The 14,124-nt window shown below is 45.7% G+C and overlaps 1 protein-coding gene across 2 annotated transcripts in view; it reads right to left on the bottom strand.

The window, feature by feature from the left end:
- LOC148025663 (Transducin/WD40 repeat-like superfamily protein) overlaps positions 1-13,201 on the bottom strand; it is a 130,806-nt gene extending 117,605 nt beyond the window's left edge. For both annotated transcript variants that reach the window (XM_087692875.1, XM_087692876.1), the window contains exon 1: positions 13,069-13,201. In XM_087692875.1, coding sequence (XP_087549001.1) covers positions 13,069-13,116 — 48 coding nt within the window. In that variant the 5' untranslated portion in view covers positions 13,117-13,201. The remainder of the gene's footprint in view (positions 1-13,068) is intronic.
- Positions 13,202-14,124: the final 923 nt, after the last annotated feature.

The following is a 14,124-nucleotide window of genomic DNA, read 5'->3' as shown; positions in this document are numbered from 1 at the left end:
CCATCCGTATAGACTTTCCGAGTGGGCTGATTGCGAGGAGCAGAAGAAACCATAGCATGAGTAGTGTGTTCTAAAGACATGTCTTTCCTGCGCATATAAGTGCGCACGGAATCTTGTGAAGCATTAGGCACAATATCCGTCATGCGAGCATCAAACCTTTTGCCATTTTTGGCTCGAACATCTACCCAATCATTGTCACGGAAATCCAAACCCGAAACATGTTGCTTGCCTTTATCCAAAACTTTAGGTGGCTGGGTCACATCCTGCGACGGAGCATCAAGCACCATATCTTCCATAGGAGGCAAAACATGCTGAGCATCTAAAGTCAATTGCTTCGCTGGACACTCTGCCATAAAATGCCCCAATTTTCCACACGAAAAACAATGCCCTACAAAGTTATCCCATTTCAAACGAAAGTGCAAAGGATGCATGCCAAAACAATTAAGACGTAACCAAGCAGGCCTTTTCCGATCCATGTCCCAAAGCATACACAAACAGTTACGATTCGTGGCCCTTAGGCTTGGCGGAACCAAAACAGTGCCCACAACGGCCATGGCATCCTTTAACAGTGGCCAGTAAACTGCCAGACAGTTTTTCGCTTCAACCCACACCGGGCATTTGCGTTGAAGCAAGCGCTGAAAATCCGCCATTGGGCGCCATGCCACAACATGGACCAAACGGCGATCAAAGAACACTGGCAGTTTAGCCAGCAGATCAGCACGATGCTTCTCAGATTTCAACAGCACCTCATAAAAGCCTCGGGGCCCAATAAAAATCTCTTCAACACACTCCCCTTGTAGGAGACTTTGCAGCCACTAGCGAATATAGGACAGCACTGGGATTCTACCAGAGAAGAAGAGTATAACAACACGATCATAAAACACTGAAAACGAGCGCAAAACATTTTTAGGATCCACAGTGGCTTCCAGAATATCTTCAGCTCCCGAATCAAAGAACGCTTCATGATTATGTTGAACATAATCACCAAGCAGAGTGTTGGCGAACTCCAACAAATGCTCCCAGTCAACATCCTGAGAATCCACAGAATCAGAAGCAACCTGAGCATAAGAACGTTCCTGATGATCCATTGTATCTTCCGAAGTATGCTTGGTGTGTTTGCCCGCAAGCTGGGAGTGAGGACCAGATGGCATCTCTTCTGTGCAAGGAACCATATCCTCTGGTTCCTCTATTTCAGAATCCGGACCAAGGGCTGCCACCGTTTGGTCAATAAAGGCCATGTCCAGACCAGCCATGTTGTATCACCCCTTTAACCAGAGATCTAAAGCTATTTGCAGGGCACTCTCTCTCTCTCTCTGCTGCCACAGACTGCCTGTTGTCCTGTGCAAAGGCACAGTCACGCGCTCCCAGATCCTGACAGTTCTCTGCTACGCCGGCTCGGACAGGACAGCAAAGAGGCATGGAAGGCGTTTCAGTAACCCCGATCCCAAACGCCCATCACCTCCCCGGACACTTGGCACGCATATGCAACCTCACTATACCAAGTACCCAAGCAGCCCCAGCTACCCCGGCCCCCAGGGAGCAGACCCGGATCATCCACATTCTTCAGCACGGGGCGGGTTCGGGACGCCATTGACAGACTCCAAAATGGCCGTGCCCAAGACCACGAAGGCTTGGTAGCAGAGCATTTGACCCATGCTAGAGACATACTGGCACCTCTCCTAGCACACATGTTCAACAGAGCCCTATGCGAAGGCTTCCCAGCCAGTTGGTCAGCCAACACCATAATACCTATCCTGAAGGCCGGAGACCCCATGGTTCCCACGAACTACCGAACAGTCATGGTTGGCCATGTACTAGCCAAGCTCTATGGATCCATACTGGACCACGAGCTGAGCAAGTGGGCAGAGCAACACCAACACCGAGCAGCAGGACAAGCAGGGTTTAGGAGGGGGTTCTGCACCCTTGACCATATCCTCACACTGAGAGCCATCATAGAGGAGGGCAGAGCACATGGAAGACGGGTGTACTGCTGCTTCGTGGACTTCCGCAAGGCCTTTGACACAGTCCCACGAGCGAGACTCACGCAGAGACTACAGGAACTGGAGGTACCAACCGAAATACGATGGGGGATACTGGCACTATACGAATCGGTAACGGGCCGAGTTCGGGCACCGGGAGGGCTGTCAAAGGAGATCACCAGCACCATCGGAGTCAAGCAGGGATGCCCACTCTCGCCCACCCTATTTGGCCTCTACATTGATGAGATCTCAGAGTACATAGATAGATTGGGCGAGGTGGGATCGAGCTTAGGAGGGACACTGATACCTATCTTACTATATGCGGACGACATAGTCCTCATCTCCAGCACACCCGAAGGGCTGCAGCGCCAACTGGACGCACTACAGGCCTTCTACCAAGACAAAGACCTAACTGTGAACCTGGGGAAAACCAAGGTCATGGTGTTCAACACGTCAACCCAATGGCTCCGTCGGTCGGTACCCCCCTTCACATACGGTGGAGAAACCGTGGACGTGGTCCAAAGATACGTCTATCTAGGGATTACATTCTCTGGACCGAGATTTACCCTGAGAAAAGCCGCAGAAGATAGACTAACCCGAGGCTATGCAGCCCTCGAGTCAATGGAGAACCAATGTGCCCGCATACAGTTCTAGGAACCCCGGAAAAAACTCTGGCTTTTTGACACCTTGGTCACACCAACCCTCCTGTACGGGGCTCCCATATGGGGGTCCAATCTCTACCACACGCGGAGGGCCCCACAGGATCAGCCACTGCCTGAGGAGGAGGCCACCTATGAGGGATGGGACCAGATGGAGAGACCCCTAGTACTTATGATCTCACGGATGATCCGAAGCAAGCCCTCCGTACCACACGAGATCATCCGCGCAGAGCTGGGGGCACAGCCCCTCGTGGCTGAGGCTCTCTTCCAGACCGTGACCTTCTTGCGCCGAATATGGGACCTGCCCCGGCACCGGTACCCCAGACTCGCCCTGAAGTCATCCAAACAACTAGCAACACAAGGGGACACTGAGTGCTGGTATGCCCGAACAGAGACCTGGCTACGGCTCCATGGCCTGCACATGGACCACCTCCCCCCACTACAATACAGCCTAGACTGCCCACACCTGGAGCTCAGCCGAGAGGAGGTAAATCGCATCACCAGAATGGATATCATCCAGACAGACACCGCCAGGACATGGGTGACCCCCACATCGGAACTAGGAACCAAGAAGGCTTTCTACCGAGAACACTTCCTGCATATCTCCCCGGACGGCTTCATCACCCGCCCAAGCTACATGGACACACACCTGTCTCACGGGGTCAGAAGTGCCATCGGACAGATCCGCACGTCCTCACACCAACTACGAGTCGAAACGGGCAGATACGGGGCCAACCCCCTCCCCCCAAAAGACCGAATCTGTCAGCTCTGCCATCTCGAGCCAGAGACAGAGGAACACTATATCTGTAGATGCCCAGTGTACTACGAAATCCGGAGACGCTTCCACTGCCTATTCAACGAAGGATTCGGACCACTCTCCAAGGTGATGGAATTCAAAGACCAGAGATGCCTGGGGCTCTTTCTACTGTAAATACGACGCCACAGAGACCACCTCCTACGAACCACGGAGCAAAGACAAGGAGCCACCAACCAACGCACAAATACCAGCTACCCTCCCCACCACCGAGGCCCCACCAGCCCAACCGGCCTCTCGGCCCCCGGGGACCACCTTAGAAATAGCCACAGCGAGAGGTAAAGCCCGGCGACCACGCCCCGCCGGCCCCCGTCCCCGCAGAAAACACTGGTCGAAGATACAAGGGATACTACACCGCCATCGGAGGGCCCTGCCCCGCCACTTTAGCCTCTCCATGCTAGACCGACCCATGCGGGACATCTTAGGATGAACACCCCAGGAGCAGTTCCACACCGCACTGGGAGTACCTCTAGATTGTACCTAGTCCAGATATCATTTTGTACCTACTCAATTTAGTTCAACATAGCATAAATGTTAGCTTCACTGGGACTTTTGAAATCTCCCAGACATTTGTATGCAACATTTTGGTCTCATAGGCCAACTTGGCCTGTTGTAGACGTTAATATAACTTTCTTTCTTCTCTCTCTCTCTCTCTCTCTCTCTCTCTCTCTCTCTCTCTCTCTCTCTCTCTCTCTCTCTCTCTCTCTCTCTCTCTCTCTCTCTCTCTCTCTCTCTCTCTCTCTCTCTCTCTCTCTCTCTCACAGAATACACGGCTAGGAAGACATGAGTGAAGCCTGATCAGATCATGAGAATGATTATAGGCGAGCACTGACTCTCAGAATACACATCTGATTCTCAAAGACCTGAAATGCTTCTCTCCCTCCCTCCGTCCCTCCCTCTCTCCCTCTCTCCCTCCCTCCCTCCCTCTCTCTCTCCCTCTCTCCCTCCCTCCCTCCCTCTCTCTCTCTCTCTCTCTCTCTCTCTCTCTCTCTCTCTCTCTCTCTCGGGATACTGACGGGATTCTGTGACGGGATCGCCTGAGCTATCATGATCACTGACGAAATACTGATGGAATCATGACAGGATGTGTGACATGACGAGAGCTCTGACGTGACACGACATTATGATGTCCCTCTTTGATCGCATGGCTGTGACGAGATGCTGTGACAATTGCTTGGACGATGGCGTGAGGACGCTGACGTGGACAACTGCCTGCTTGACTGGATGATGGCGTGGACGACTGCCCCAACTGCTGACCTGTCTAGAGTGAGCTCCGACGGCACTTACGTGGGTGCTGACGCGAAGGCATTGTTTTGCAGGGGCACGTCTCTGCTTGTGCGAAGAGACAGTCACTATCCTGCAGAGTCACGTCTCTCCACAGGGAGACTCTCGCTGTCCTAGAAGCTGCAAAGGTATTGGCAATTGTTTAGGAAAGGTTTGTAGGGTCAATGCATGCACACTGAGTGGCTGTCCTAAACTACGAGATGGCAAAGACTACTGACAAAGAAACCAATGGACATGAGACCGAACTTGATACACAACCAATCGGGCCAACCACAAGAGAAACTGCATCAGAAGGGCGGTACAAGACCCCATTAAGGACAAAAAGTTCTACTATAGGAGAGCTCATGAAAATGCCACTCCCACAAGTGCCAAGCAATGGACAAAGATGCAAAGGCTGATTGCAACAAATGGTTTGGATGACATGAAAGCCCTCATAAGAGCTGAGATTGCAGCAATATGTATGCTTATGTTTGACAAGGTGACAAGTGACATGAATGCGATGAATGAAACATGGGGAAAGGAATTGAATGCTAAAATAGATGCAAACCTGAAAGCGTGCATGAGGGTGTGTGGCAACATGCAACAAAAAGTCATGAATGGCATGGATACAAAGCAAAAAGATGTATATGGAAAATTGCAGGAGACATTCACGGAAGAACTAAGTGATGCTATAGAAGCAAATAGGAAATCATGCTCTAATGGCTGGGATGATGCAAAATATAAAGAAATCAAGGCTGATTTGCAAATGGATATGATAGATAACTTGAACAAGGTAAGGGATGCTTGGAAAGCAGATATGGATGCACTGAAATATAATACAAATACACGCATATAGCAGCCAAGGACATGGAGATTGCTGAACTCAAAAGGCAATTAAAGTCGTGTAAGAATGAATTAGTGACATACCAGTCAATGATGGATGCACAAACAGCAATGCCACATGCACAAGAATTAAAGAAAGAGGTGGAAAGTTTTTTAAAAAAACATGCACACATGGGTGAATGTGGTAGAGGGAGCTCCAAAGAAAGTAGAAAATGTTCAGCAAAAACAGTGAATGAAAATGCACAATGGATCGAGGTAGTCAAAAGAAACAAAGGGATGCCTCAGAACAAAGAAGAAATGATGAACGCAACACTAGAGGAGGAAGCAAAGAGGAAACTCCATGCATTGCGTGTACGTGTGGTGGGGTGGGCTAAAAAAGGAAACCCCCAAGAGGACGCTAAAACACTTTGTGCTAAGATGGGTGCAAACGAGACATGCATTATGGATGCTTGGAGGATAGGTGATCCAAATGACCAAAGAGGTCAGATCCTCATGCTGAAATTTGGGGACATGGATAGCAAAAGGGCCTTCTTATCAAAAAGAAAGGCTTTGAAGGGTGAAAAGATTTACCTCGATGAGGATCTCACACCTGCACAGTTAGAGCACAGAAGGGCTTGCATGCCAAAAGTGTTGGAGGCACGTAAAGAAGGCAAGTATGATGTGTATAGAATGGCAGAGTAATCATAGCAAAATGGAGGTCACAATGAAGATACAAGGCCTATAAGACGTTAGAGATGTCCCTTTGGAATTGTAATGGTTCAATGAGACTTGATGCAGGTTATTTTGAGGACACTTTTCATGGGATAGATATGGCTATGTATACAGAGACACATCAGTGTACAAATTCTAGATTACCGAATGTTGTGGGATACAAATGGGAGAGCGTATACAGACCTCAACCCCGTAGACTAGGAGGAACCAAGGGGTCAAGAGGGGTGGCTATTCTTTATTGTGAGAGCCTCCAAGACATGATTCACGTAGTGTCAGGAGATGTGCATGCTAGATACATGTGGGTAAGGCTAAGGATAGGGCACCCGAGGAATCTATATGTCACAGTATACTACTTCCCACCTGCCTCTTCAACATTTGCTACTGTGTTGGAACAGCAAAAAAGGGGCCAATGTGGTGGACTATGTAATGGGCTCGCCAGCATTAATCCCAAAAATTAAGGATTTTGAGATATGTGATAAGTCGATCAGTATAGCGGCCAACCATGAGATCCTAAAATTTACTCTAGCATGTAGTTAGAGACAAGAAACATGCACACACTTACACACATTCCTGCATTATGAATTTCTAGAGCAAGCGTCGCATATCTATAGTGATGCAGTACGACCAGCTAGACCAACATGAATCGTTAGAAGATGTCACTAGATCTCTAGCGAAGGTTTTACATGCTGCAGCTTCAAAGGCATTCCCATGTAAGATGGGTCCTACTACAATACGCAATTGTACTGCCCCTCAACATGCTTGGTATGATGATGAGTGCAAACAGACTGCCTACAGAGGGATATTACACTAGGGACATGCACACACATAAGCAAGCACAGAATGTCTTTCGTCATCTTGTGCAAAAAAAGAAGAGAGATTATTTTGCCAAACTAGAGTCAGAGATGTATCAGCTCTTTTTGAGCAGAGACAGCAAGAGGGCATGGAGAAAATTCCACGGGAAACAACCCCCAATTCAGTTAACATCACCTATGGTTTGGCATGAATGCTAGGGCACTATACAATGTTTCATCACAAGAGCAAATACCCTATCCATCAAACTCTAGGCCAACACAGTGCGGTTTCTTTACGGAAAAGATGGTGAGATATGCCATTTGGAGGTTAAAGAATGGGAGAGCACATGATCAAGATGGCCTTGTAGCAGAGCATTTTGCACATGCATGTTATGCACTGACCCCTATCTTGGTGAATCTCTTCAATAGAGCCGTATGTGAGAGGTTTCTAGTAAGTTGGTGTGACCACACAATAGTGCCGATTTTTAAGAGTGGAGATCCATTGGTCACTAACAACTACCGCACTATTATGATTGGCCATATGCTAGCAAAGATATATGCCTCTATTGTGGAGCATGAGTTGAGTTGGTGGGCTGAAACAAAGAAAATACAGTCTACAGGACAAGCTGGTTTCCACCACCGATACAATACGCTAGACCATATATTCACGCTAAGGGCCTTGATTGAGGAGGGATGATCACAAAGGCAAAAAATCTATTGTTGTTTTGTGGACCTCCGCAAAGCCTTTGATATTGTGCCACGTGCAAGACTCATGCAAAGGTTGCAAGACATTGGGGTCCCAAAGGATATGCAGTGGTGTATTTATGCATTGTATGAAACTATGACAAGGAGAGTAGGAGTGCTTGGAGGCACAACAGACTTCTAGTACGATGGGCGTAAAGCAGGGCTGTCCCCTCTCTCCTTTGCGGTTTGGACTGTACATTGACGAGATTTCTGATTACATGCAGAGATGGGGTGGTATGGGAGCCAGCTTGGCTGGGGTACTTATACCAATTTTTTTATATGCTGATGATATGGTGCTTATCTCAAATCCACCAGAGGGACTACAACGGCATCTTGTGAAGATAAAGGTCTCAAAGTTAATCTTGGAAAGACTGAAATCATGGTCTTTAACAACTCAACAGCTTGGGTGACATGCTCAGAGCACCACTTTATGTATGACAGTCAACCTATGGAAATGGTTAGACAATATGTATACCTAGGGGTCACTTTCAAGGGGCCACACTTTTCATGGAAGGCTTTATGTATGACAGTCAACCTATGGAAATGGTTAGACAATATGTATACCTAGGGGTCACTTTCAAGGGGCCACACTTTTCATGGAAGGAGACTTCAGAGGCTAGGCTTGCACAGGTGTATGCAGCTTTGGGTACTCTAGAGTGGCAGTATGTACACATACAGTTTCAAGAGCCTTGTACCAAATTGTGCTTTTTGACGCTTTAGTTATGCCCACACTACTCTATGGGGCAGCCATTTGGAGCCCAAGCCTTTATCATACTAGACGGATGCCATTATGGGCTGTGATGGACTGGAAGCACAACATTATGATGGCTCAGAACACATGGAAAGACCGTTGGTCATGCTAATAGCACGTATGATAAGGGCAAAAGGCCTCAGTACCAAAGAGATCATCCGGGCAGAATTAGGCACTGCACCCATGGTAGTTGAGGCCTTATTCTAAGCACTTACTTTCCTCTAGAGGATATGGCAGTCCCTAAAGACCGATATCCTAGATTAGCGCTAGAGTCTTCAAGACAGCTTGCAACAGCAGAGGGAGATAGATAGTGTTGGTAAGCACATATGAGCACGTGGCTGAATTTACATGGCATGAGTATAGATAGACTACCACCATTTGATTACAGTCTCGACTGCCCTACTTTGAGCCTCAGTCGTGCAAAGCTGAATAGTGTGATCACGGCAAACATCACTAAAGTAGAGACACAAAGGACTTGGTCCAAGTCCCCCTTTCCCATTAGGCACGAAAACGGCACAATACCAATGTCACTTCTTGCAGCTTTCTCATGACGGTTTCATAGTGAGGCCTAGATACATGGATGCTCAACTTTCCCACAGACTCTAAGTTGCTATTGGTCAGATCCGCACCTCATCCCATCAACTAATGATTGAGACAGATCGATGGAGCCACATTGCAGCCAATGAGAGGATGTGCCATCTTTGTGGATGGGAGCCAGAGATGGAGGAGCACTACATTTGTAGATGCATTGTATACTATGATATCCGAGGCTGCTATCATTGCCTCTTTAAGGAGGCCTTTGGACCACTAAGACGGGTGAGACTACGAGGACCAAAGATGTTTGGGCCTTTTTTTGCTGGAGCTCCAACGACGCAGAGCATTATTGTTAAGGGATAGGAGGCGACCCTAGCTTCATCCACCCCTCCAGAGAGCATAGCTGAACCCCCAGCTGCAACCACCCTAGGCACTACATCTCCTACTGATAGGCGTTGCCAAGATACAGCATCAGAAGGCATCACAGTTGATAGAGCTACAATGCTACGCAGAGCACGACGCCCTAGAGTACCTACTCAGCAACATAGGCATTCCCACATGCGCCACATTCACATCACAATTGCTCGTTACAGAGGCAAATTGGCGTGGTGACTCAGCCAGAGGTAGCTTGCAAAGTCTTGGTGGATTCCGTAGACTAAGGGGGGGATACCCTACACTCTTGATCTTTTTAAACTTAGTTTTTTCCAACTTTTTCAGTTTCCATAGTTCTCATTCCAATATACCATGTAAACTTACACATAAATTTTATCTCTTCTTATCTGATGAGAGATTATGATACCAGTTGTATTGGTTATGGTCTCATAGGCCACTCTGGCCTTTTAAAGACGTTAATAGATCTTTTTTTTTCATGAAGATAATTGAATTAAGTAGTAAATATTTACATCAGACCATCAGGTCAACATTCTCTCTGTATCTCTTACATTCTATTACATCAGACCATCAGTCAGCATACTCTGTCTCTCTCACACTCTCTTTGTAGAATATTTACATGAGGCCTACAAGCTCTCAGAACAACCAAAACAACCTATTACATGACCGATTCTAATAAATCACGGAGAAGGAACAGCTGGAGTAGAGCAAACAATCGCCTGCCAGGGAGCAACAATATTCGGAAGAACCGGGTCAGCTGACATCATAGAAGAGATTTGCCATAACACCAATCCACGCACACGGGCCACATGCCCATGGATGCTCGATACCAAATCAAAAATAAAGGCATTGCCAGTAGGCCATATATGCCACAGGGCTAAAAGATGTTAATAGATCTTTCTTTCTTTCTTTCTTTGCTTCTCTCTATGTTCGTGTTTCTCTTTCATTGCACACTCCCACAATCTCGTGGAGTTCACTAGAGTAGCAAGAAGCAGTCTGCAATTGCTCTTTCTTCTACAAAGGCGGAGTATCGAGCTGTGTCTTCTACCAGATGTGAGTCAATGTGGCTTCGAAGGTTACTAGGGGAGCTTGGCTACTCGTAGACTAGTCCTACCACGCTTCATTGCAATAATAAGAGTTGCATTGCTTTGGTACAAAACCCTATGTTCCATGCTAGATCGAAGCACACTAAGATACAATACCATTTCATTTGGGAGAAGATCTTGGATGGGACTATTGATGTGGTTTACTATAAGATAGAGGATAATCTAGTAGATTTGTTTACAAAGGTACTTCCTCAGGTTGTTCTTCAACATCACTACAAATCCCTGAGCCTTGTGCCACGTCCAAGATATGAGAAGGGGTGTTAGAGATTAGTCATCCCCTCAACTAGCATTCTCAAGCTAAAGTTGGTACCACCAGTGCTCTCGAACAAAGTTCCACATTTTTCTTGTCAGTTTTAGGCACTTTCAGTAGTCACCAAATGGAGTCACCATTTCTCGAGCAAGTTGGATATGAGATAGGGAAGCAATTGTGCCACGTGGCAGCAGCCAGAGGCTGATTGCTGATTTTTTATGGTTTTTTGCGGTGGTCAGCAGCATTTATGATCATGTCGGCCAATACCCTGGTTTGTTTATAGCATTATTTCTTGCTATATATTGTAGGCAGCCTCCCTACCCTCCTCACTTGTGTCTTTGAGTGGTGGAGAGAGAGATTGGCTCAAGGAGATACTTCGATAGCCCGTTTGTATATCTACCTTCTTCATTTCAGCATTCACTGATTGTAGATTTCTGCATCCTTCTGTCTCTTTTCTCTCGCCCTCTTTTGTCATGTTCAATGTCTTTCAATCTTATCCATATGCTTCCGCATACACTGCGCTCTGACAAGGTCGGCCAGTTTTGGCCATTTTCTCCTATGTATAGCAGGTATGTTGGAGGCAGCAAATATTCATCTTTCTTCTACAGGTTCACCACACTCCTCCGACATTCTCAACCTCTGGTGCAGCCGTCATCGTTAGCTTGATGTAGTGCCCTCACTGACACCTTGGGCTGCATGCAGGCACTGATCAATCGACCATTATATTCAGCCTTCCATTCAGATTGAATGCAGATTATTACTTCATTCTCTTCTCTCTTGTTGTCTCTCTCTTCTCTCCATGTTCACATTTCTCTTCCGTTGTGCACTCTCACAATTTCTTAGTATGAGAAGCCATGCATCAACTACTAGACAAACAAGGCCACATGTCAATCTTTGAGGTTCTATAGACAGTAACTAGTTGAAGTTGACGATACAAGAGGTACACTAAAAGGTTAGTCACCAATCTCACAAGCCTTACGACTAGATTCTTACCTAACTTGCTATGGAAATCTACAGGCTGCAATCACGAGGCTTCACACTTCTTAGAGTTGCCTTTAACAAAAGCAAAACAGGATTTACCTCTAATGCTTTTGACTAATATAGTATGCCATGTAGAATTTGGTAAGAATTTATTATTACCCTCGTGCCATCCAAGAATGGCATGGTACAATGCCAAACCACAATTATTGGGATAGCTTAGTCTATACTAAAGCACCAAGGCTTTCTTATTCTCGTTGAACTAAGTCAATCTCCACTCCACTATATTATTAAATTGAGTATTGTACGGTGGAAACTTTGGATATGGTCCCCATCGTGTACTTGTGCTAGGGAGGGGCCAAACAGTAAGTCTAAGGGCACATCAATCACACTCAACCATAGCAAGCTCTATACGCTAGAGCCAAAACCTGACATCAATATAGAGATGCAATCTACTTGGTAGCCCTTCCCAATATCCTCATTATCAAATAGTGCTTCATCTTCAAGTAGTGCTTCCAAGGTGGCATAGCCCTCTCCATATAGACATGGTCTACTTAGAATCCCACCCCTTTCCCAAAGATCAATGAAATCAATAGAGACACAAACTACTTAGAAAATCCCTTAGAACCCCCCCCCCCTCCCCCCAAAAAAAAACTTTTCCCAATATCCTCTTTATCAAATAGTGTTTCATCTTCGAGTAGTGCTTCCAAGGTGGCATAGCCCTTTACAAATAAACACAACCCATCCCTCCTTGATTGCCACTTTGCTTCCCTCTGCCCTCACGACCTACCTATTTTCACCACATGAGGTCTTAGTAGATATGCTAGAAGCAAATTGAGACTTAGTTTCTCGATGTTGATTAGCTCAGCAGCCCACTTCAATCTCAATTCCAGGAGGCTTTATGGTTCAATGCCTTATGCAAGGGTCCCCAAAATACTCAATTAATATTCTTGGCAATTTTGACTAACTCGCAATATCTCCAAGGTAGTTTATGATACATGTCGGTAGGCATTGGGTCAGAGTCCTTTGGTACCCCTCAGATTTGCCTTCTTCCCGCATTTACAGTTATCTTACTCTTCCACTCACACTACTCTCCTGGTAGTCAGATCGGCATCAAGATTTAACTACATTTATCTTGTTTACTGCATTTCTTCTCATCTGCAGACGCATTCTAGCCATATTCAATCATAAATTAAAAACCTGTTGCAGATCCGAGAGCTGGATTCGTTAAGGGAGAGAGATGGAGTTCACTTACCTGGTATTTAACACCGTAAGCACTTCCGCCATGCGGGCCACCTTGCATTGTTCTATTGGTTTATTGGTTTACACGCAGCTCTCTCTCTCTCTCTCTCTCAAGGATTCTCAATTCAGGAGGATTTTTTTTTACAAGTGCAGCTATGTGAAGTTTTTATAATTATTTTTTTGTTATTTTTTTGGTTAAAGAAGGAAAACATAATTGTAGACCCAAAATTGAAGAAAAGCTTTTTAAGAAAAGTTTAAAGGTTTGAAAGCTTTTAGGCTTTTCAAGTTTGTAAACTACAAAAGCTTTAAAAAACTTAAAGGAAAGCTTTGAACATTGGGTTATGGAAGCTTGAAATGTAAAAGAGGAAAGAAAAATAAATATAGAGTTGTTATAGTGATTTGTCTTAGCTTCAGTTAGAGAAGCATCCTTGAGTACACTTAACTTCACTACATGAGGACTTTCGAACCAAGCTGACTCAAAGCCCCTCTCACAATAAATGTTAGGATTTGATGGACGTCCACCCTCATCCACAGGTCTCCAACTTGTCCTACTAATGGCAAAATATTATGGAACTTTTTACACAATCAACAACTTAAAATTCAAGTTGTGGTTAAAGAGAACACTGGTAACTAAAGTCTACAATCTATGAAACGTTAATTAAATTATAAATCCCAATATGTTCAATTGGTTTTCTGAGCATATGTAAGAACTCAAAGGTTGGAGCTTGAAAGTTGAAACTTGTCTCAAAACTCAAGTTGTGGTTAAAGAGAACACTACTAGCTACAGTCTACAATCTATGAAACGTTAACTAAACGATAAATCCCAATATGCTCAATTGGTTTTCTAAGCATATATAAGAACTCAAAGGTTGGAACTTGGAAGTTGAAACTTGTGTCAAAAGTTAAAGATCTCTAGAGTCAAAAGTCACGAGCTCACCTTTCTTTGTCTCGAGGTACATTTGTATGACCTTTCCTTTTACTTTGTATGTCTCAAGTTGTGATTGAATAATATAGTGGAAAATCAAATGTATATCTTTTTATGTGGCAATGTCTAACCATGGCCCCATTC

This window comes from Lygodium microphyllum, chromosome 14, assembly GCF_053477565.2.
Source record: "Lygodium microphyllum isolate KBCC chromosome 14, Lygodium_microphyllum_v1.1.10, whole genome shotgun sequence".
Classification (NCBI taxonomy): Eukaryota; Viridiplantae; Streptophyta; class Polypodiopsida; order Schizaeales; family Lygodiaceae; genus Lygodium; species Lygodium microphyllum.
Note: the sequence above shows the minus strand (reverse complement) of the source record. Positions and strands in the feature narration are given on the sequence as shown.